At 42.9% G+C, this 25,854-nt stretch overlaps 2 protein-coding genes across 2 annotated transcripts in view; both read right to left on the bottom strand.

The window, feature by feature from the left end:
- The window catches only part of LOC134204473 (choline O-acetyltransferase), a 216,408-nt gene that overhangs the window by 123,516 nt on the left and 67,038 nt on the right, over positions 1-25,854 (bottom strand). The window lies entirely within an intron of this gene.
- LOC134204463 (vesicular acetylcholine transporter) overlaps positions 18,719-25,854 on the bottom strand; it is a 74,193-nt gene continuing 67,057 nt past the window's right edge. Inside the window, exon 2 of the mRNA XM_062679289.1 lies at positions 18,719-22,257. Within this exon, the coding sequence (XP_062535273.1) occupies positions 20,000-21,748 (1,749 nt within the window). The 5' untranslated portion in view covers positions 21,749-22,257 and the 3' untranslated portion in view covers positions 18,719-19,999. The remainder of the gene's footprint in view (positions 22,258-25,854) is intronic.

Genomic DNA, 25,854 nt, shown 5'->3' with positions numbered 1-25,854 from the left:
TGTTTTCTTTCTATAATACGTGTTTCAATTGTACAATACATTTAACAATACAACTCTTTACATGTCATTTCAAGAACATCAATAAAGGAGAAAGTCTTTTTTGTAACACTGATCTGTTTTCTCGGTGATTTAAGGTAGCTGTAACGTTCCTATTCCGTCCAGTTGCTTGAGAAGTGGGCGTTACCCAACTTAAAAACGTTGGTTGTGGAGTTAAAACGGGTTTACATTCTATTTCATATATTGGTAGAGTATTATGTTCATTAATTTTGTTTGGTTAGTAACGTAAACATGATTTGTAGAGGCAAGATTATCGCAAAAAATACTAAAAATTACTTGTGAAACGAATAGTACCCTGTAGGCACTCTGTGGATTAGTATTGTTAATATAAGTTATAGCTAAGTATTTTGAAATAATTCCAAAATACTTTGAAGTAGGTAAATTATTTCCTTAAGGTGTTTCAAATAGGTGAAAGATGGTTCTTGATTGAAGTGAATCGCCATGTGATAAAAACATAATTACAGAATCCATTTTGTGTTTGGCAAAACGGTTAGAGTTAATCGAACTCAAAGATGGAAATGTAAATGATAAATAATTAATTAATAAAAATATAAAAAATAAACAAGAAGCGTAGTGGGATTATTGGCTTTTTGATAAGCAAATTATATGGTTTTAACTTTCATGAGAAATCGAAATACATGCGGTGTTCTTGATAAACTTTGACCGTCTATTGATACTTTTTTTTATTCTCTCGAATAGAGTTACCTGAGCTTCTAAAAGAATTTTTTCCGGTGTAGTGAATTTATAAACAAAGGATTTTTGAACTCACTTCCGAAATACTTTTATTACTAACTTAAACTTTGAATATGTTTCTTCGTTATTTTTCTTTTTGAATTGGGGATTTTTTGTCATTATTGCTTTTGTTTATTTTGTTGTGTTCTACTTACAATCACCGTTTCCTTTATTTCAGGATAAATGGAAATCTATCTAATGATTATTTATACATTCGATAAATTATTTTGTTTTTAGAAAACGTCAATTTAAATTTTTCATTTTTAATTTTTCCTATATTTTGTGCGATTTAGAACAAAAGTTATAGTACATAATCTTTTTTTAAGCTTTTCGACTATTGATTGACGGTTTGCAATTGACGTTTTCCAAACCGTGCTACCTTCAACAATACGAGAATAATGCAGAAGCCCAGCATGATTAGATTCGATACCTTTTGGGTAGAGTAAGGAGACACAATGTTCCTTCTAACGTATATTAAAGTTGACTAGCGAAACAAGTATAATCAGTATTTGTGTCAACTAGAGCGAGTCCTGAATGGTTGATTCGGTATTTAATGAAACGTTAATAATGCCACTAAAAATTGGTTAATACGAGATTGGCAGCTCGAAACTGAACGACACTCTGCTTTGTGGGTTATGATAGAATTTTCTACAACGAATTCTAATTTCACAAACACTACTAGATTTGATAGTCACTTCTGAACATCGCAACGATGTTAAATCGTTGCGATGTTCAGAAGTGACTACCAAAACAGTAGCATCTACAACCCGCCGCAAACCGACTTAATGGTGATAAAGTTCCCAAAATATGGACCGAAAAAGGGACGCTTCAAAACGTGCAATTATTTGCAAAATTCAAAACATTTTCGGATTTGACACTTTAATGGAAAAGCACGGAAAATAGCATGTAGTAATAGTTTCACCCAATGATGACCAATTGGGTCGATATTCGCAATGGAGAAAGACCGTTTGGTAGAAAACCATTCGGGCGGATGCCATTTGGCCAAGTTATCCCATCTGGCCCAAATTGTTTTTCGGTCGAATTGATCATTTGATCATTTTGCCGAAATGGTCGATTGACAGATAGATCCATTTGGCCGAGTAGGTCATTTGACCAGAGATGGTCGTTTGGCAGAAACAGTCATTTGGTGGACGCCTCACTTCTTCGTTTTTATTTATCATTTCTCACTTCTCCCTCTTCAATTATCGTTGATTACTTCATACTTTTTACATTCACTATTGTTCGGCTAAATGACAATTTTGGCCATATGACCCGTTTAGCAAACGACATTTACGGTCATTTACGACATTTTTTGGCCAAACGAGTTCACCATACATCAAAATGTATGCTAATTTAAAAATTGACGATTTTTGGGAAAGTTTGTATAAGTCCTCAATTTTATCGATTTTCTTTAATTAGAAACAATATTGGAACAGTAAGGTCGTCTTCAGTGTCTCGTACTTGACTCGACTTTGTACAAACTCGTCTTATGACAAGTGCAATCATGTTACCCATTTTCTAATTGTTTACGTGACAGTTGTACTGAAAAACGTACATTAAGATCACTCCTGACGGAATCCAAGTTCCAAAGTGCTCGCGTTTTCGGGGGCACACCACTCGATACGGAAGCAACACACAACTGTCATTTTTATTTTTTCACGCATGCTGCGACACAGCAAAACTAAATAAAAAAAAATGACAGTTGTGCGCAGCCTTCGTATCGAGTGGTGTGCCCCCGAAAACGCGAGCACTTTGAAACTTGGATTCCGTCAGGAGTGACCTTAAGGACTATCTTAAGTTTTCAAGATTCAAAATAATAGTGGAACATGGCGGAACAAAACACAACATTGTGCATTCGGTAGCCTAAAACCGAATCTTTCTGATGGTGACTGTTTTGCTTGCCGCCTCTTGCCGCTTTTGATGGTATGTTGATGAGAAAATTGACTATTTTTTCGAAAGATTCCTCAATAACTTTGAAAGGTTTCAAGACAGATCAAAGTAGTCTTCTAGACAAACATGTTTTTCTACAACAAACCATAATGCTGAAATTATTTTCAAAAAAGTTATGCTCAAAATATGATTTTTGGGGGTCATTAATACAAAACGTGCTCTAATTCGTTACAAAACCGTTGTTCCAATATTGTGTCTTCAGAAAAAATGTTCCTATTCACATTCTTTAAAACATTGCAGAGGACAACCACTGGTTTTGTACATCTGCGTAATTTTTTAATTTCATACCGCCCTTTAAGGTGGATAGATCATTGATGTTTTCTTATCAAAAGAAAGCCCAAGAAATATCCTTCAACTCTTCTGAAGACATAATGACTCTAAAATGTAGTTTTCAGGTCGAAAAATGAAAAACGCACGTTTTGGGGGCTTTCGAACCAGTGAAACAGTAAACGAGCTCAGCGAAGAACCGGAGAGTAGCGGCCTCAAGGCTGTCGCGGTGCACAAAATTGCTCAACACGACAAGACGAAAAATATCGCGATCAGCTTTATAGGATTCATCTGGAGCATGGCTCACCCACTTGTAAGGTCATGTTGCAGGCTGGGGTGATCAACTACATCCATGATGATTGGAACTGTTATAGGTAACGTCAAACAGTGCATTAACTGCTTCAGTTTTGGGCACGGATCCCGAAGTTGCTGTTTGGAGCTGGGTTGCAATAGGCGTTGTGACTCGCACGCCACTGACCAGTGTGAAAAGATGGAAGTGGCCAATCCCAAGTGCCCGAATTGTGTTGACAACAAGCGAGACACCACGAAACCCGAGCAACACTTGTCATATACGAGGTTCTGTGACTTATGTACAACCAAATGCAGTCAGATGTTATAACCAAATGGATATGAATTGTTCTACATGGCTGTTCAAGGCTGTCCAACGCGGGCGATTTTTTGTAAATTCGGAGAAAGGCGTCTAACAAGACCCTCCCAAATAATTAATAACTATTCAGTTATTCCGTATCAAATAATTCCAATCCATCCACTTTTGGAAACACGAACCACTTTTGGCCAACGTAAATTACAAGACCAACGAGACGAGCCAGCCTTGGGCTGAAAGTCTCCCTAATAAAGACAAAAAAACTACGAGACTTGCCCGTAAGGACCTGTCATATAGATGTCAGGATGCCATTTCGTCAGCTCACAGAGCCTTGAACAGAGCATCATCAATTCACATATAAATATTCAACAATATGACATATTCTGAATATTCAACAATATAACATATTCGGAACGCAAAAACATAGCTGCCTCGTTTTTTAAGCATCTTTCGTTAATTTGTAATCAGTGTTTTCTTCATCCTGGAAATCAGCTTCCAAAAGCATCTCCTTCCGGAAACCTACGAACGAACGTGCCACTCCGAATGGGTAAGTGATACACTCGTACTTCGATATGATCTTATCGATAGTGGTAGTTGGATTTGAGTTTTTGGAAAGGCGTATGCCCATCACCACCGAAACAATTTAAGTAGCTTCTGTAAATTGACCGAATCAACCATCGCACAAGTATATAATACAGGATCTAATTACTAATTAGTTTTATCCAAGTTTGCGGAAGTTGAAGTTCTAGCCACATAGTTTTTCACTTGGTTCAATTGCACATTCACTTTAAAATACACACAAGTCATAAAAGTAATTCAGTACATGATTCGCAACGTAAACTTATAGTGTTCGAACATTACGGTTGTTGTCCATTGTATGTTTTTGGATTTGGTTTTAGGATTTACAAATTGATATGTTTGCGATATTTTGCTACTATTTTTGATGATTTTGTGGATTACTTTGAGAATAGGTCTTAACTGCTTCCGTCAATATTTGGAACTCCAATCACCTATGCAAAAGATGGGCTCGATTGGTTGCGTCTTAGCTTTCCGCATCGCATCGGAATTTATATAGGAATTAATATGGGAAAAGGCATTTTTTGCATTTTTGCTCATTGCGGATTCAATTTATCGTCAATCATGTGACTCAGTACGTTAGTGTATAGTCTGAAACAGCGGTTCTCAACCTGGGGTACATGTACCCCTGGGGGTACCTTCGCTGGCCCTAGGGGGTACCTCGGACAAACATGCGTAATGGCGGACGTATTACAATTCCAATCAAAACTCATTGATATAGTTTTGATAATTGTGTATTTTTATTTCAAAATATATTGTACATAATATGCAATGCGATCAATGAATCCCAATTGAATTCTGCCTTCCACAACCAGCACAATATATAAAGGGCTGCGGAACAAAAGATCGAACGAGCAAAACTTCAAATGAACAAAATGATTTTTTTTTCACTAATGCTCGGTTGCTTCGTTGCAAGAGGATTAGAAGCATCCTTCTACGCATCTCGGAAGCCTTCTTCCAAGCAGCTGGAAGGCCTTCTTAAAAAAGGCTCGGAAGCCTCCTGGGCACTTCAGAAGCCTCCTTTCAAGTGATTAGGTTGCCTCCTTTCAAGAGGCTCGTAAGCCTTCTTTTAAGAGGCTCGTAAGCCTTCTTTTAAGAGGCTCGTAAGCCTTCTTTTAAGAGGCTCGTAAGCCTTCTTTTAAGACGCATGGAAACCTCCTTTTAAGAGGCATGGAAACCTCCTTTCAAGAGATGCGGTAGCCTCCTTTTAAGTGATGCGGTAGCCTCCTTTCAAGAGGCTCAGAAGCCTCCTTTCAAGTGGCTGAAAAGCCTCTTTCCAAGAAGCTCGGAAGCCTATTTTCAAGAAGATCGGAAGCCTCCTTTCAAGAGGATCAAAAATCCCTTTTAAGAGACCCAAAAGCCTCATTTCAAGAGGCTCGGAAGCCTCCCTTTCAAGAAGCTCAAAAGACTTCTTTTCTAGAGGCTCAGAAGTATTCTTTCAAGAGGCTCAAAAACCTCCTTCCAGGCTCAGAAGCCTCATTCCAAAAGGCTCGGAAGGCTCCTTTCAAGAGGCTCTGAAGCCTTATTTCAAGAGGCTCAAAAGCATACTTTCAAGAGGCTCAAAAGTCTCCTTCTAAGAGGCTCGGAAGCGTCCTTTCAAGAGGCTCGAGAGACTCTTTTCAAGAGGCTCGGAAGCCTTCTTTCAAGAGGCTCGGAAGCCTATTTTCAAGAGGCTCGGAAGCCTCCTTTCAAGAGGCTCAAAAATCCCCTTTAAGAGGCCCAAAAGCCTCCCTTCAAGAAGTTCAAAAGACTTCTTTTCTAGAGGCTCAAAAGCCCCCTTATCTAAAGCCTCAAAAGCCTCATTTCAGGGGCTCGGAAGCCTCCTTTCAATATCTTTTCAAGAAGCTCGGAAGCCTCCTTTCAATATCTTTTCAGGAGGCTCGGAAACCTCTTTTGAAGAGGCTCCGAAGCCTACTTTCAAGAGGCTCAGAAGTCTTCTTTCAAGAGGCTCAAAAACCTCCTTACAGGCTCAGAAGCCTCATTCCAAAAGGCTCGGAAGGCTCCTTTCAAGAGGCTCTGAAGCCTTATTTCAAGAGGCTCAAAAGCATACTTTCAAGAGGCTCAAAAGTCTCCTTCTAAGAGGCTCGGAAGCGTCCTTTCAAGAGGCTCGGAAGCCTTCTTTCAAGAGGCTCGGAAGCCTATTTTCAAGAGGCTCAAAAATCCCCTTTAAGAGGCCCAAAAGCCTCCCTTCAAGAGGCTCGGAAGCCTCCCTTTCAAGAAGTTCAAAAGACTTCTTTTCTAGAGGCTCAAAAGCCCCCTTATCTAAAGCCTCAAAAGCCTCATTTCAGGGGCTCGGAAGCCTCCTTTCAATATCTTTTCAAGAAGCTCGGAAGCCTCCTTTCAATATCTTTTCAGGAGGCTCGGAAGCCTCTTTTGAAGAGGCTCCGAAGCCTACTTTCAAGAGGCTCAGAAGTCTTCTTTCAAGAGGCTCAAAAACCTCCTTCCAGGCTCAGAAGCCTCATTCCAAGAGGCTCGGAAGGCTCCTTTCAAGAGGCTCGGAAGCATTCTTTCAAGAGGCTCGGAAGCCTTACAAGTAGCTTGGAAGCCTTTTTTCAAGAGGCTCAAAATCCTCCTTTTCTAGAGGCTCAAAATCCTTTTTTCAAAAGGCTCGGAAGCCTCCTTTCAATATCCTTTCAAGAGGCTCAAAAGCCTCCTTCCAAGAGGCTCCTATCGAGAGGCTCGGAAGACTCCTTTCAACATCCTTTTAAGAGGCTTAAGAGGGAAGCCTTCTTCCAAAAGGCTCGGAAGCGTCGTTTTAAGCTGCAAAGGAAGCCTCCTTTTTAGTGGCTCAAAAACCTTCAAGAGGCTCTGAAACTTCTCTGCAAGAGGCTCAGAAGCCTCTAATGAAGAGGCGCAAAACTCTACTTCAAAGGGATTCAAAAGCTTAAAGGCGCTTCCCTTCAAAGGGCTCGGTATTATTCTTTAAAAAGGATTGGAAGCCTAATTTCGAGAGGGGGTACCTCAATTAATGCAAAAGTTCCAAGGGGTACCTCTAGAGAAAAAGGTTGAGAACCGCTGGTCTGAAAGATGCCGAAACACTTAGCTGAAGAAAGTACGTTGGTGGATTTTTATTTATTTTCAGACCAAGGCCGAAGTGGACTGTGCAATACATAAAAGTCTTCTCCATTCAACCCGGTCCTTGGCTGCACGTCGCAAATCACGCAGTCTGCGAAGGGTCGACCCACCTTGCTTGCTACGCACCTCGCCTACTTGTTCCCGTCGGATCATTGCCGAGAACCATTTTTACCGGATTACGACATTTTGGCTACGTGTCCGGCCCACCGCAGTTTTCCGATTTTCGTGGTGTGAACGATGGATGGTTCTCCCAACAGCTGATGCATTGGCCTCCTCCACGTACCATGCCATAGATGGTACGCAGCACTTTCCTTTCAAAAACTCCAAGTGTACGTTAGTCCTCCACGAGCATCGTCCAGGTCTCGTGTTCGTAGAGAGCTACTACATACGGTTTCCTGCCACGATGCGTTTCCGAATTTCTCTGCTGGTATTGTTATCGGAAGTCACCAGTCAGCCCAAGTACACGAATTCTCGAAAATCATGTCGTATCTTCGTCGTATTGATGACTAGTTCGGTCCGCTTTGCTTCCCTATTCAGTCTGATGTAGGTTTTCCGCATCTTCTCAAAGTTACGTGACTAAATATCAATGACGTCAGCGAAATCAAATAGCTTAACAGGCTTCGTGAAAATCGTACAACTCGTGTCAATCCCTGCCCTTCGTATTACTCCCTCCAAAACGATGTTGAATAGAAAATTTACCTTGCCTTAACCCTTTGCGCATTTTGAAAGGACTCGAGAATGCCCTGGAACTCGAACTATAAGCACATCATTCGATTCATCGTCGCCTTGGTCAGCCGTATCAGTTCATCCGGAAGTCCGTGTTCGAGCATTAACTGTTCTCGATCGATTGTATCATATGCGGCTTTAAGATGATGTGTGGGCACGTTGTATTCGCGGCATTTCTCCAATACCTGGCGTACGACGAACACCTGATCTGCGGTAGAGCGTTCACCCATAAATCTCACCTGGTACTGCCCCACGAACTCTCTTGTACTTGGTGTTAGTCGGCGGCATAAAATTTGGGAGACTACATTGTAGGCGGCGTTCAGCAATGTGATTGCGCGGTAGTTGCTACAATTCAGCTTATCGCCCTTTTTGTAGATGCGACACACGACACCACCATCCACCATCCTCCCAAACCTTGGCAATTACCCAGTGCAGCGCTCCAGCCAGTGCCTCACCACTATATTTGAACAGCTCTCCTGATAGTGGCTTTGTTTTTCTGCCGGCCGATCTCTTCCTGGATTTCCTGGAGATTCGGAGCTGGAAGTCGTATGTCCTGCGTGCGTGCTCCTAGGTTCATTACCATACCACCACCGCTGTCTGCCACGTCGCCATTCATACATATCATCAACAGCTCCAGAATGCACGCCTGCAAGTTTTCTGGGAGCTCCTTATCTCCATGTCACAGTCGAGCCCTTTCAGCCAGCGACAGTCAACCAGCAGTCATCCCGGCCCTGTGTATGAGATCGGAGAGGGGGTCTCCCAAACCACCCTCGCAGACAAGTATATTTGCAATCAGAATATCATCCTCCCACCAATTTCGAGTACTTCTAACAGCCCAGCATCGACCGTTTCTTGTTCGAGCTCTATTACGAGTACTATTGATGAGGCGCTTTTTGCTTTCTACAACTTAGTACCACGGCTTAGTACCACGAAGAAGACGATCCTTTAATTCTGCATCCAACAAACCCTGGTGGACCTCTGAGCTCCGTAATCTCCGTAACACACTCAGAAAAGCAAGACAGCGATTTTTTGTTCCGAAGTCCGAGGATGCTCACCACGATCTCCGCGAGGTGGAAGTATCTTCTTCTTCTTCTTCTTATTGGCATTACATCCCCACACGTAGAAGTATCGTACAAGTCAACTCTGTAATTCACCTATGAAAACTACATAGCTGAAGTCGAGCCAAACGTTAACCAGAATCCATCACGTTTCTGGGATTTTGTAAAAGAACGAATTCCTTGTAATGTCTGCTACAATTATACGCAAACTTGTTCAAATGATGAAGTCGCCAACCTCTTCACACTGTTTTTCGAAAGCGTGTTCAGCAAAGTACCTCCAGTTCTTTGCCAAGATTGCTTCGCCAACATTCCCTCGTACAACATCAACCTTCCCGTCACACAGTTATCTCTAGATGAAGTGCGGTTAGCCATTGAAGAGCTTGACTCTAAGAAAGGGTCAGGTACAGACGGATTTCCTCCACTGTTCCTGAAAAAGTGTTCCACTGCACTAGCAACTTCGATCACGGTTTTGTCACCGGTCGCTTCCCAACCCTTTGGAAAACAGCTTTCATCATTCCAATTCATAAATCTGGCAACATCAGAAATGTGGCGAACTATCGTGGCATTTCTATACTATGCTGTTTGAGCAAAGTATTCGAGAAGCTGATGCACAACATTATTTACACCATTGCCTCACCAATTATCTCGATTAATCAACACGGATTCATGAGGCAACGCTCAACCACAACTAACCTGATGTGCTACGTGTCCACGCTTTCAAGAGAAATGGAAAGGAGAAACCAAATCTATTCGGTGTACGTTGACTTCGCAAAAACATTCGATACCGTACCCCACACCCTAGTCATCGAAAAACTGAAGCAAATAGGCTTCCCAAACTGGATTACGGAATGGATATCCTCGTATCTCTCTGGTCGTTCGTCGTACGTAGTGATCAACACAGCAAGCTCGCACTCATTTTGAATTACATCCGGAGTGCCCCAAAGCAGTGTAATGGGTCCACTGCTATTCAACATGTTTGTGAACGACCTGTGCGTTAAGGTCACTCCTGATGGATTCCAATTTTCAAAGTACTCGCGTTTTCAAGGGCACACCATTCGATATGGAAGCAACACACAACTGTCATTTTTGTTTTTCAGCTTTGCTGCGTCGCAGCATGCGTGAAAAATAAAAATGACAGTTGTGCGTTGCTTCCGTATCGAATGGTGTGCCCTTGAAAACGCGAATACTTTGAAAATTGGATTCGGTCAGGAGTGACCTTAAGCTATCCGCTTTCGTGCTCTCATTCGCCGATGACTTGAAGTTTTTTCGCCCCTAAATAGAATCCCCTGTTGACTGCATCGCTCTGGTAGAAGATCAACAGTGCAGTGATAATGGCATACGTTTAAACAACAATAAGTGCAAGATCATATCGTTCCCTCGTTCGAACAATCCAATACACCACCAATACAGTTTAGGAACGGAACTTCTATCTGCGATCTTGGAGTCATCATCGACAGTAAGCTTATATCCTCGGGCAGATACCGTTTAACGTCCCTCCCAGACGGTTCCGGAGCTCCAACTTACTGGCCGTTCCGTATCATCGTACGCATTATGGTTATAACAATCCGCTTGACTCCTGCATTCGATCATTCAACTCTGTTTGTGAAGTGTGTGATATTTCCAAAAATGTTTTCAAAATCCGGATAAACAGAATTGTTTAGTTATAAGATAGATTATATTAGTAGTTAAGTACAGTCTGTAAGATGTCGTGTGTCGAAGACGGTGGTAAATAAATATGTGCTCTTCGTAGTGTTGCCGCCACCTTTGGATCACCTCACGCTCGTTTGTAAGAAGGTTCCCGTTTATGTCCCCACACGTATCGAGCTGTGGCACGTAGTCCTTACGTGAACGGTTTAACTTCTCATAGAACTTTCGTGCGTTAATAGCGCGGTATAGTTGCTCCGTCTCTTCACAGTCTCAATCTTCCTGCTGGCGCTTTTTCCTCCAAAAAATCGAGTTCTGTTTGTTCCACGCCCGTTTGTATCGTGCCTCGTTCGCCTTTATGCGGTGTTGCAGCAATCTCGCCCATGCTGCATTCTTCGCCTCCGATTGTATCATATGCGGCTTTGAAATCGATGATCAGATGATGTGTGGGCAACGGCGAACGCCTGGTTCGTGGTAGAGCGTTCGTCCATAAATCCCACCTCGCATCTGGTACAAGGCGGTGTTCAGCAATGTGATTGCAGGGTAGAATCTTCAATTTAGCTCATCGCCCTTTTGATGACATGACACCTTCCACCCACTCCTGCGGCACAACTCATCCTCACAAACGCCCGTGTTTAAACAGCTCTCCTGATAGTTAGTCAACCCCAGAGGCTTTGTTGTTTTTAGTCGGCTGATCTCTTCCTTCGTAAGAATTTTCCCGTTTGTGTCCTTACACATATCAAGTTGCGGCACGTTGCCCTTACGTGAACGGTTCAACATCTCATAAAACTTCCGTGAGGGAATTATTTTAACAAAAGATTTTTCCCGAGAAATTCCAAAAAAAATCTGATGAAATACGAATAAAGGTCAAGAAATTTGCTAAACAAATTCCGTAGAGTTCACTGAGAAAAATCAAAATAAATTTCCGAAGAAATTGCGATGATTTTTCCGAGTTAATTTTCAAAGAGTATCCCGAGGAAACTTGGAAGACTTTTTCCGAAGAATATGATGAAAGAATTTGCTTACAAAGTTTTAAAAATTTTGATGAGTAAATTTGAAGAATTTTTCGAGCAAATCTCAAATAATTTGCCGAGAAAATCCAGCAGCAGTTCCCGAGGACATTTCTAGGAATTTCCCAACGAGATGTTTAGGAGTTTAACGAGGAGCTTCTGAAGAATTATCTAAGAAGTTCCCGAAAACCTTCCGAGGAAATACCAAAGCATTCGCCGAAAAAAAATTCGAAGGGTTGAGCAAGACACGACAAGCCCGTCTTTTTGTTGCAATGATAGTTGTGGCGTCATGTAAAAATTGAGTTGTTAAACGCTACAGACACCATTCATACGAATACATTTATTGCAGTAACCGACGCACGCTTGTGATTCCGCCACTGACGCCATTTTTCTACCATTGTCAAGCGATTATGTTTTGTACTTTCGTTTCTGATCGACTCTCTCCCGTATAAAATCCTGTTGCCAATCAATATTTTCCAACGGTACAATTTATTTTCAATAATACGCATCTTCAATCACTAAAAGCAACAAAATCGAAGTCAGCGTCGTGCGAGCAAATTTAACTTTTCGTGGAAGATGCAATCATATACAATTCTTATATTCTTACTACAGTCACAGTAGGGGAAATTAGTATAAAACGCGCCACCACGTTTCCTTGGTTATTAACCCAAATTTTTCCTCAAAATCGTGAGCGGCTGAAGCCAATAAACATTTGCAAATCGTGATTCGAATCATGAGCGGTTCTCTGGGCCATGATTCTGCAGAACCATGATGGGATTTGACTCACGCCTGATTTGAATCGCCGATGAGATTTGAGAATTTGAGATTTAACTAACACTGATGACATCGCTATCCGTACGGCCACGAAGCCAACACATTTTGAAGGAAGCTTGATTAATCCGCAATTTTGCAAATACGTGGCCCAGAATTCTTCACAAGTCATTTGCACCTCCTGAACGTGAACGAAAGCAATCGGCTCAAGAAGAAGCATCACTTTAGCCTTTCAGTCTATCGCAGGGTTGATAGCTGAATTATGCGGTTCCACAGCTTTCAAGAGTTCTTGTCATGCGTTTGCACAGGAGCTTCCAAGTAACCCAATTCGCACATAAAAGTCTTCTCCAATCAGCTCGGTCCATGGCTGCACTTCGCCAACCACGCAGTCTGCGGAGGGTCCGCAAATCGTCCTCCACCTGATCGATCCACCTTGCCCGCTGTGCACCTCGCCTTCTTGTTCCCGTCGGATCGTTGTCGAGAACCATTTTCACCGGATTACTGTCCGACATTCTGGCTGACTGCCCACCGCAGTCTTCCGATTTTCGCGGTGTGAACGATGGACGGTTCTCCCAACAGCTGATGCAACTTCATTCGCTTCCTCCACGTGCCGTCCGCCATCTGCACCCCACCATAGATGGTACGCAACACTTTCCTTTCAAAAACTCCCAGTGCGCGTTGGTCCTCCACGAGCATCGTCCAGGTCTCGTGTCCGTAGACAACTACCGGTCTTATAAGCCTTTTTGTAGATAGTCAGTTTGGTACGGCGGCGAACTCTATTCGATCGGAGCGTCTTACGGAGTCCAAAGTACGTACGATTTCCAGCCACTATGCGCCTCCGAATTTCTCTGCTGGTATCGTTATCGGCGGTCACCAGTGAGCCCAAGTACACGAATTCTTCAACCACCTCGATTCCGTCACCACCGATAGAAACTCGTGGTGGGTGGCTTACATTGACCTCTCTTGAGCCTCTTCCTATCATGTACTTCGTCTTCGACGTGTTGATGACTAGTCCAATCCGTTTAGCTTCGCTTTTGCTTTTCTCGTATACCAAGTATAAATACGTAAAGGCTATATAATCGTTCCCATAACAAACGTTTTAAAGAAGGCCCGGAGGCCCATAGTGTTATATACCAAACGAATCAGTTCAACGAATCGAGGTGATGTCTGTGTGTGTGTGTGTGTGTGTGTGTATGTGTGTGTGTATGTGTGTGTGTATGTGTGTGTGTGTGTGTGCGCAAAACTACTCAAAAAATGTCACTCATTTTTCGGGCACTTATCCTCAACCGATTCGCTCGCAACAAGTTGCATTCGACGCAGAATCTTGTCCCATTGTTTCCTATTTGAAATTGGTCAGATCGGACTATGGGATCAGAAGTTATGACCAAAATACAAATTCATACAAAAAAATCGCGTAAAAAATGTCACTCATTTTTCGGGCACTTATCCTCAACCGATTCGTTTGCAACAAGTTGCATTCGACGCAAAATCCTGTCTCATTGTTTCCTATTTGAAATTGGTCAGATCGGACTATGGGATCAGAAGTTATGGCCAAAATACAAATTCATACGAAAAAATCGCGTAAAAAATGTCACTCATTTTTCGGGCACTTATCCTTAACTGATTTGCTTGCAACAAGTTGCATTCGACGCAGAATCCTGTCCCATTGTTTCCTATTTGAAATTGGTCAGATCGGACTATGGGATCAGAAGTTATGGCCAAAATACAAATTCATACGAAAAAATGTCACTCATTTTTCGGGCACTTATCCTCAACCGATTTGCTTGCAACAAGTTGCATTCGACGCAGAATCCTGTCTCATTGTTTCCTATTTGAAATTGGTCAGATCGGACTATGGGATCAGAAGTTATGGCCAAAATACAAATTCATACGAAAAAATCGCGTAAAAAATGTCACTCATTTTTCGGGAACTTATTCTCAACCGATTTGATCGCAACAAGTTGCATTCGATGCAGAATCCTGTCCCATTGTTTCTTATTTGAAATTGGCCAGATCGAACCATGGGATCGAAAGTTATGGCAAAAATACAAATTCATACGAAAAAATCGCTCCAAAAATAAACTTTTTATAGAAGGCCCGGAGACCCATAGTGTTATATACCAATCGACTCAGTTCGACGAATCGAGGTGATGTCTGTGTGTGTGTGTGTGTGTGTGTGTGTGTGTGTGTGTGTGTGTGTGTGTGTATGTGTGTGTGTGTGTGTGTGCGCAAAACTACTCAAAAAATGTCACTCATTTTTCGGGCACTTATCCTCAACCGATTTGCTCGCAACAAGTTGCATTCGACGCAGAATCCTGTCCCATTGTTTCCTATTTGAAATTGGCCAGATCGGACTATGGGATCAGAAGTTATGGTCAAAATACAAATTCATACGAAAAAATCGTGTAAAAAATGTCACTCATTTTTCGGGCACTTATCCTCAACCGATTTGCTCGCAACAAGTTGCATTCGACGCAGAGTCCTGTCCCATTGTTTCCTATTTGAAATTGGCCAGATCGGACTATGGGATCAGAAGTTATGGCCAAAATACAAATTCATACGAAAAAATCGTGTAAAAAATGTCACTCATTTTTCGGGCACTTATCCTCAACCGATTTGCTCGCAACAAGTTGCATTCGACGCAGAATCCTGTCCCATTGTTTACTATTTGAAATTGGTCAGATCGAACTATGGGATCAGAAGTTATGGGCAAAATACAAATTCATACTAAAAAATCGCGTAAAAAATGTCACTCATTTTTCGGGAACTTATCCTCAACCGATTTGCTCGCAACAAGTTGCATTCGATGCAGAATCCTGTCCCATTGTTTCCTATTTGAAATTTGCCAGATCGAACTATGGGATCAGAAGTTATGGCCAAAATACAAATTCATACGAAAAAATCGCGTAAAAAATGTCACTCATTTTTCGGGCACTTAGCCTCAACCGATTTGCTCGCAACAAATTGCATTCGACGCAGAATCCTGTCCCATTATTTCCTATTTGAAATTGGCCAGATCGGACTATGGGATCGAAAATTATACCAATTTTTAATAAAAAAATCGCGTAAAAAATGTCACTCATTTTTCAGGCACTTTTCCTCAATCGATTTGCTCGCATTTGCATTCGACGCAGAATGTCTCATATTTTCTTATTGAAAATTAGCCAGATCGGACTATGAGCTTAGATGTTATGGTAAAATTACTATTTATTGTGAAAAAGAGTTCAAAAAAGTCTAGCTCACTTTCTTAGCACTTATACTTCATCTATTCCCCAAGCAACACAATTCCAACAAATCTGGTTGCAGTAACCATATTGTGACTGAATCCGGTCATATATAAGTTACTGTGATTGATGTGCAATATGTGTGCTTCTCAGGTCGCTCGCAACAGATTGGATTCGACGCAGAATCTTGTCCCATTGTTTCCTATAGAAACTTGGTCGGATCGTACAATTGGGTCAAAAGTTATGGCGAAAATACTAATTTTAAAACTACTAAATAAAATGCCATTTTTTGCTCTTATGCTCATCCGATTTGTTTGCAACAAATTGCGTTTGGCGAGAATTTTTTTATGCATATAAACAAATATGAAAAATAAGACCAATCCACATATTGGTGTTATTTGAGATTTTTCCAAACCTTTTGAACGAACGAGAAAGGCACCATCACCGCTAGGTGGATTAATCTGGGTTTTTAGTCTGATGAAGGCTTCCTCCATCCTCTCAAAGTTACGTGCCATGATATCAATGTCGTCAGCGAAACCAAATAACTGGACGGACTTCGTAAAAACCGTACCACTCGTGTCAATCCCTGCCCTTCGTATTACTCCCTCCAAAGCGATGCTGAATACGAAAGACCATCACCTTGCCGTAACCCTCTACGCGTTTCGAAGGGACTCTAGAATGCCCCTGAAACTCGAACTACGCACATCACCCGATCTATCGTCGCCTTGATCAACCGTATGAGTTTATCCGGAAATCCGTTTTCGAGCATTAGCTGCCATAGCTGGTCCCGATCGATTGTGTCATATGCGGCTTTGAAGTCGATAAATAGATGATGTGTGGACACGTTGTATTCGCGGCATTTCTGCAATACCTGACGTATGGCGAACACCTGGTCTGTGGAACGCTCACCCATAAATCCCGCCTGGTACTGCCCCACGAACTCTCTTGCAATTGGTGTTAGTCGGCGGCATAAAATTTGGGAGAGTACCTTGTAGGCGGCGTTCAGCAATGTGATTGCGCGGTAGTTGCTACAATCCAGCTTATCGCCCTTTTTGTAGATGGGACACACGACACCTTCCATCCACTCCTGCGGCAGAACCTCATCCTCCCAAACCTTGGTAATCACCCAGTGCAGCGCTCTAGCCAGTGCCTCACCACCGTGTTTAAACAGCTCTCCTGGTAGATAGTCAACTCCAGGGACTTTGTTGTTTTTCAGCCGGCCGATCTTCTCCTGGATTTCCTGGAGATTCGAGCTGGGAGTCGCATGTCCTGCGCGCATGCTCCTAGGTTCATTACCATACCGCCACCGTTGTCTGCCATATCGCCATTCAGGTGCTCTTCGTAGTGCTGCCGCCACCTTTGGATCACCTCACGCTCGTTTGTAAGAAGGTTCCCGTTTATGTCCTTACACATATCTGTGGCACGTGGCCCTTACGTGAACGGTTCAACTTCTCATAGAACTTTCGTGCGTTATTAGCGCGGTACAGTTCCTCCGTCTCTTCACGGTCTCGATCTTCCTGCTGGCGCTTTTTCCTCCGGAAAATCAAGTTTTGTCTGTTCCGCGCCTGTTTGTATCGTGCCTCGTTCGCCCTCGTGCGGTGTTGCAGCAATCTCGCCCATGCTGCATTCTTCTCCTCAACTAACTGTTCACATACGCCGTCATACCAGTCGTTCTTCTGATCTGGAGCTACCGTGCCTAGTGCAGCGGTGCTTCCAATGGCGGATCAAATATCTCTCCAGCCATCTTCAAGAGATGCTGCGCCTAGCTGCTCTTCCGTTGGGAGTGCCACTTCCAGCTGCTGCGCATAGTCGGGGGCTAGTCTACCGTCTTGTAGCCGCCCAATGTTTAGCCGCGGCGGACAACTTCGACGCGTGTTGATCACCGTCGAGAGTTTTGAGCCCAGATATATTGCAACGAGGTAATGGTCGGATTCAATATTCGCACTGCGGTAAGTGCGTACGTTCGTGATGTTGGAGAAGAATTTACCGTCGATTAGAACGTGGTCGATTTGGTTTTCCGTTACTTGATTAGGTGATTTCCATGTGGCCTTGTGGATATTCTTGCGGAAGAAGAAAGTGCTTCGGACTACCATTCCGCGGGAAGCAGCAAAGTTTATGCATCGTTGGCCGTTTTCGTTCGATACGGTATGCAGACTATCCGGTCCGATTACCGGTCTATACATTTCCTCCATTCCTACCTGATCGTTCATGTCACCGATGACGATTTTGACGTCCCGCAGTGAGCATCCATCGTATGTCTGCTCCAGCTGCGCATAGAACGCTTCTTTCTCGTCGTCGGAGTTCCCTTCGTGTGGGCAGTGCACGTTGATGATGCTGTAGTTGAAGAAACGGCCTTTTATCCTCAGCTTGCACATCCTTGCGTTGATTGGCTGCCACCCAATCACGCGTTGGCGCATCTTTCCCAGCACTATGAAGCCGGTTCCCAGCTCGTTGGTGGTGCCACAGCTTTGGTAGAAGGTAGCCGCTCGATGCCCGCTTTTCCACACTTTCTGTCCTGTCCAGCAGATTTCCTGCAGCGCTACGACATCGAAGTTGCGGGGATGACTAACATGTAGGTTACTTCGACCTGACAGCCAAAGTACCGGTACTACAAGTGTCTAACCGATGTTGGTGATGAAACAAAACATGCACTACAACATGATGCATGGATTATGGCCAATTGAAGCTTGTTGAAGCATAATTTGGCAAAATAATTTAATTGACTACAGCGCCACTAGCGTTCTAGTACTTATGCTACTGTTTACCTTCGTACGAATACCTTCCAATATTTTCCAAAACATTATAATAAACGCAAAAACATCAATGTCCGAGTCCCAGTTAATTTTTAGTACGAGATAGCTGAACTCTTCACACTAACTAAAGTTCCAGACGAATCTTTCACCCTGATTGCTAGTGAACAGGAGGCAAAATTTGCTTAAAATTGGTTTGTGAATTTCAGGACGATCTCAGGTAACTCAACTGCTGATGTTTTCAGGTTTGGTCTCAATATCGTTGAAAATATTACGAAGTTCAATAATTCTACTGCAGTATTTCTAGTAATAAAAAGTAGCAAAATAAACACGTCGATTTTTTTAAACTCACGAAAGCCTATTCTCAAAGTACTCCACAATTGGTTTTTCCTTCTCCTGTTATGGGACAGTTTGCGTGAATGTGTTTTCCCTAAAAAATACATCATCTCCAGCTGTGTATATGTATATTTATGTGTTTAATATATGCTACTATCTGTTCTGTATAATAATATTCAATACATGTGGGAGCTGACGGGCCGGGGGCCAGGGCCCTGGCGCCGTAACGCTCCTGTAATTTAGTTTAACTATTTTAATTGATATCATTAGAGATCGTATTTCCTTTTGTTTCACACACTTGTGGTCGAACCGAAAAAAGGAATAATTTACACAAAGATTCGAGTTACTACTGCTGCTGCTGCTTTGAACTTATACTTTACGGTTCGCGTGGTTCTGTTCTGTTAGTTGTTTGCAATGTTTGTAAATCCTTCGGATAATTTGATAAGTTTTTATCTTATGTATAGACCCTAATCCTTAAATGCTACGTAAAACTGTATAGAGGATAGAGCGAGATCGTTGTCGCCGGCCGTCTCCGATAAATGGAGCCCGTCCCGGCTAGGCGATTCCTTTGTGATGCCCTACTTATATATTAAAAGTAATAATTTTCGTATAATATCACTTTGGTAAATTCAGGCGAGCCGAAGCTCTGATATGTATCGTTCTACCTTGGTTGTATCTTATGTTATGAAAACGTCGTGGATAGTCCAACTGAAAGCTTACTGGAACTGAAATGCCTCACGTGGGACGTCCCAAAACTGGCCATCCCTGCACCCGAGTAGAGTGTGTAACCTTGATTTGATATGTCTACGATATTGATGCAGTTCCGAGCGAGCGGGACGCCCGCGAGGCTTCTTATCGAGCTAGGTCCTTACGTGGTAGTGCCTTAACCTTTTTATTTCAAATATATCTGTACAGATTCGTCTATACCTTTTGAATACGCCTTCTCCTAGCTTGTGTGAATATTTCCGATACTGTTAATATGCAGCAGAAGCTTGGGTACAGAGTTGATAACTCAACACTTAGCGACTATACGAACATAAGAATTTCTCTCAACATAACTTCTTCCAACAGATTGCTGCACTTTCCCAGCTGTATTCTTCCTCTATCGCTTCTTTCGCACCGTCCCGCATTCTTTCCCTCATTCTGAACAATATTCTTAACACTATACTAACGCACCATAGGATAAACAAAGAAACGATAAACAATCACAACGAACAATTTAAAAACCTTGCCTAAACGGATTGGAAATCCGTGGTTGCGGTGGCGCTTGCTGCTGCGGCTGTTGCTCCTGCTGCCGGAACGGATTGGCCACCGGTTGCTGTGGAAGATGTCTCGATGATTGCTGCTGCTGCTGCTGTTGGTAGACTCCACCCTGTTCCTGATAGCCGGGCTGATAGTTTTGATAACCACCCGACTGTTGTTGATACTGGTCGTAGCTTCCATTCTGCGAGTACCCCTGATCGATGTTGGTCTCTTGATGTTGTTGGTAACCGCCGTCATCCTGCGGGCGGCCGTATTCCAGATGATTCTTGTACTCCGTTCCCACCGCCTGTTGGTCCTGCATGGTGTACGTTTGGTACTCTTTGGTCGGAGGATCTCCCATCAGGACGTTGGCTTCGTTTTCGAAGTGCTTGAAATCGTAGATGTTACGCAGATAGTAGAGAACGGGAGCGTACAGTAGATTGGAAAACGCTATGCCAAAGTTGAGGGCCGTGAACCCAATGGCTTCCACGACACCGCCGGCTATGATCGGACCGACGGCGTACGCTATCGAGTAGGAGATGTCAGCAATGGCATATATACTGCCGTAGACGGATACATATCGGACATCCACCAGATATCCGAGCGTTGGAAGCAGTGCCGTATCGATGAGTGCAATTCCGAAGCATATGCCACAGATCGGAACCATCAGAAAGATGTAGGACGAGCTGAAGGGAATCACAAAGCAGCACAAACCTTCCAGCGCGAGACCGCCAGCTGCCATGAGCCATTGTTTTTCCGGGTATTTTCGTGCCATCTTGACCGTTATCACCACACCGATTACGTGCGGGAAGAACGCCGGTAGCCAAACCATACCGATCTTCCAGTTGTCGTTCGTTAGTGTGTCCTCCATCCACAGCGAAATTGTCGGCTCCAGGAAAGCCAACGCCACGTTGGACATGGTGAGCGCCCCTGCACAAACCGCAATATACGGATCGATCAACAGTCGCCAGATTGGAATAGTGTCCTGTTTGACCTCTTGTCGTTCGGCCAATATCTCCTTAATTGGTTTCATCACCAGCAGCAACATGAACCCATCCATCAATGATATCAGTGCCAGAATTATAAACGGAACTTCCTTCCCCGCAAACTGATACAAAGCCCCTCCGAATGGTGGCGCCACCAGACACCCGAAGCTGATGAACGCCAGCGCTATACCCAGCGCCTTGGAACGTTCCGATTCTTCCGTAAATCGATCAGCAATCATTGCCAAACCGGAAGTGTCCGCGAAGGCCGACCCTACTCCCTGCAGGGATCGAGCAAAGAACAACATACTGTAACTTCTTCCGCATGCGAACACCATCGTCGAGAGGAACATGATCAGCAGACCGACCATCATCGGCAGATCGTACCCAATCCTGTCGATCAACGCTCCGGAGAACGGATTCACCATCAGCTGCACGATGGCTTTCGATGCGAAAAGGACTCCCGTTGCGGAGTCCTGCCCGTTGTGGGCGTGGGCGTGCGGCGTAAACACAGTCGTTGGGGCACTTGCATTGACCGGCTCTTCCGGTCCCCATGTTCCAATGTATCGCAGATAGTCCGGAATGATCGGCACGATCACCATATACAACATATTATCTAACAGCAGTGCGATCGAAACGATGACCAGAATCAGCTTCCTCTGGGACGTCGGTTCCTGCACTTTGGTCCAGAAGATTTCCTTCACCTCGGCCGGCTCGAGGTTGATGATCGGTAGCGGCGCCATCGCGTATTCCTAATGTCAGTCTATTCACACACGGAACGATTGCTCAATCCGTTAATTTGTTTCTATTTGCAGCTGTGGGGTCGATCGAGGGATCGATTAACGTTCCACTTTTTGCCCCCGTTTGATCAGTTCGAGATCCGAGTGACCTCAGCCCACACCGATGGCGATGCTCTTAGCTGTCTGCGGCGATTTGCGGTGTCACGTTGATGGACCTTTCTAAGCCGGGCATCATTGGGGTGCTGTTTCCTGCTGGCTGACCTGCTCGTAGTCACCGCCGTCGTCCTCGTCGTCGTTGTAGCCGTTGTCGGCACCGTAGCCAGCGTAATTATAATGGCGGTGATTGTGGGTGACCATGTGGGTCGACTCGGTGCCAAGCAAGTGAACCCTTCACTTTTGGGATCGCTTTTTTGCCGTGGCGGATCGTCTTCCTGCCTACTCGCGTCTGTCTCTCGCTCACATGTGGAGTACCGTCGTCGTCGGGTCGTCGCCGTCGCGTCCAAGCTGGCAACCTTGAGAACACAGAAACAAAACTTTAGTCAGATGGGTTGTGATTTAGAGTTTAAATTGGTGTTTTGCATGTTTTGGATTAACCAGCAGGGAGTTTTACGGAAGCAAAGGGAATCGGGTTTGGAAATAATAAACAGATCACTTATAGAGGTTTTTGTTTGTGGATAGAATCCCGAGTCTCAAGGAGATACTTCCGAATTTGGTCAACCGTTGTTGAGGAAGAGCATGATTTGATAATTTCACTTTTTTGCTCCAAGTACCGACTTCGAAACTGTTCGGCTATAATTTAGTATGATTGAAATGTTGTTTTGTTTCTGTGCTCATCAAGGATACCGCTCGGTTTGAAGAATCGTTGGCTATTTGTTTCTGTCTTAGCTCAAGGGGGTCGTTTGGCAATTGAGATAGCTCTCCAATATCTCTGTCTCGTTGTCAGAAGAAGGACGCCCGAGCAAAGTGCAGTCGGCCAAAACTATAATCGAAAATAATGATCTACATGCATTGGAAGACAGATAGAAAGGAAAACAGAAGATGATTAGAACGGTTAGTGCATTTTTTGTTTTAATGTTGGAAACAGTACGAGAGCCACTCTGCCATTGCATTTCATTTTCTTTATTGTCCATCAAAGTTTTTAATAGGGGGTCAAGAAACGATCTGCGGTGGTTTGGATAGTTATTTCTGCGAGCGAGAGACAGATGGAGTGAGAAGTGAAAAAACTTATTTCGATAGGAAAATTATATCCATAATTAACACACATTTCAATCATAGCTAATTATACCGCGAGACCAATACAGATTTGATGTTCGAGTTCACATACCAATTATTGTGTTATTAGAATTGAAAATGTTCGATGCATTGTTGTTTCATAAGAGTTCAAGTCTCATTTATAAACGTGATTTATTTTCGTAATTTTCTAAGAAAACCATTCCTAGAATCTGACGGAGCTCTCCTTTCTTTTTGTCAAATAGAAGTGGATTTGCTTATGGATGTGGCTTTCTCAATATGAGGATAATTAAAACGACTAAATTGTATTTGACCTTTTCAAGGAAAATTATTTGTCAACCGTTTTCTTGGCCGTTTTAATTATCCTCAGACTAAGAAAGACACATCCAGAAGCAACTATCATTCCAGTCGACAAATAACAATAAGTAGGGACACGGCAGGTATTTCCGTCCATCGTCGTAGGGGCTAAAACCAACGAAAGCAACGTACATTTGCTAGAACTCCACTATAGCAGAACGTTTCTCCTGAGCCCGCGATTTGGTACGTATGAGTTTTACAAAAAAGCGTCTCTTTTATTGGTTTTCGAGACTATGACGAAAATACCTGCCGTGTCCCTAGAAGTGGAATATATCGGACAGTCTCCGTTTTCTAAAAATCTTTGCTTACGATTGCGAATTAGGTCCTTATGGAATAACAGTGTCAATAATTGGCAATAATTATTATTCTCTCAAATCGACATGGTTGCCATTGTTTTTGATAACTGATTTTTTTTTGCATAATGTAGTCAAATGTGGATTTCAATTTGTTTTCATTCGTGCGACCCGAACTGGTTCATGAACACAGTAATCCTTTTTTTACCGTTCTCTCTCTATCTTCAAAGATGATGATCATGATTTGAACGATGAACACATAGCGCGAATGCCGCCAATAAAAATAAAAACGGGCGGCCTATGGTGGGATAATTCGATAATTGCCGCCTATAATTGACGGTCGACCGCAGCGGAGCGCGCATCGTTTGATCAATCTTTGAACCGCGCGATAATGGATCTGTCTTTGGTCTACCCGGGTGCAATCGATTTTTTCCGATCAATGTTAGGAAGAACCACCTAGCAGAATCACGCTTCCGCCAAATCGTTGATTGGGTGATAATGAGAATCTTTGTATTTGTACATACTTATTTTGTACAGTTTTTTTTGTGGGTTGACAAGGCTAAAAGCGGTCAGCTACTGGTAACATATTTAAGTGCTCATTTGATTAACATTGGAGATATTGTATACGAGATCATTCTGCTTGAAAATTTGCATACTTCAGTTATTGACCACTAAAGTGTTGCGTGTCAAAGAAGAAGATGATACGAAAGTATCGATGTTTGAACAATTTGCCATTTCATGCTGACTAGGGTAAAGTGCCCAATAGTGGACCCTCAACCAATAGTGGACCCTCCAGCCATTTTTTTCATTATTACAGCACAATGGAAACATTTTGCTATGAAATTCCATCGGGAGAACCTACCTTACAGTCCTATGATTTGATTACATGCATTGAAAATGCTATGGAAAGTAAAATTAGATATTTCTTTTTACAATTCTATAAAAATTAAACACGAGAGTGTCCACTATAGGAATATTTTAGGGTGTTCATAATAGAAAGAAGAACGTCGCGAAACGAAACATGAAAATCAAATGAAGTGTCGACTATAGGGAAGCAATTTCCTATTATGGACCCCCAGGGGGTCTACTATAGGGCAAATTCAGTCCGACTTTAAAATGTTAATTTCGAAGAATAACGTCGAGTATTTGAGTGTTCTATGTATGTATCGTGAAGAGGAGATGCAGAGCTTGATATTAGATATCACGCAAAATTAATATTTTGCAAATTTCCACTCATTATGCCCGGAAGAGCAAAATTTCGCTACTAGGGGGTCCACTATTGGGCATTTTACCCTATTTTATATTCATTAAATCATTTTTTGCAACGAGACGAATGGTAATGCTTAACCTGTTTCTTCTTCTTCTTCTTCTTCTTCTTCTGTCGTGGACGTTCGAAACGCTGTCCACTTTTGATGAAGGGCCAGTTGCTGCGACTATATGCCCTGTGATTTTAAATGCTTATTTTCATGTTTATGTTAAACCTTCAAATTCGCCTCTTGGATGAATTTACATATCTCCTTCAACGTGTTGATATTCCTTTTTGCTAATAAACTCACTAGTCCACCGGAACTGGTAGCGAATGAGTATTTTTCTCTGTTTACTTTGTGTTTTATACAGTGTAGAATCAGATGTTCAGCAGTCTCCAATTGATTGCAGTCGTCACAGTTAGCACTGTTTGCTAGTTTCATCTTGGCCAACCAATACTTAGACCAGTCATGGCCAGCCATCAATCGGTTGATTACCCGAATTTCTTTGCTTGTTAGGTCTAATCCAACGAACCAAGGTTTTTCCAAAAATGTGTTCTGAATTCTGTAAAACTTTTGACCTTTTTCCTTCGCATAGTCGGTGTACCACTCGTTAGATTTGAAGGCTTTCCACTTCTTCAGTATCCAATACACATCCTTATACGATATGTGGTTGTCGATACTTATGTTTGTTTCATCTCGGGATCCCAACTTAGCCAGTTCGTCCGCTATATCGTTGCCTTTCAGATTCACGTGGCTTGGTATCCACTGAATTGATACGCCCCATTTTGCTGCGGTTGTCAGGATGTTGTCCAGTATTTCCTCTCTGTTTGGTGAATGCTTGGCTGCCTCAAGTATTTCGCATGCTGATCTAGAATCTGTATAGATCACCTGTTTTTCCAGTCGCTCCGATTTGATCACCTCCAATGCTACATGGATTGCTTTTATTTCTGCTCCAGTGATGCTGACTTCGTGTATTAGTCTA

This window comes from Armigeres subalbatus, chromosome 1 (genome assembly GCF_024139115.2).
Source record: "Armigeres subalbatus isolate Guangzhou_Male chromosome 1, GZ_Asu_2, whole genome shotgun sequence".
NCBI classification, from domain to species: domain Eukaryota; kingdom Metazoa; phylum Arthropoda; class Insecta; order Diptera; family Culicidae; genus Armigeres; species Armigeres subalbatus.
The sequence above is the reverse complement of the archived record's forward strand: the minus strand, read 5'-3'. Positions and strand labels throughout refer to the sequence as shown.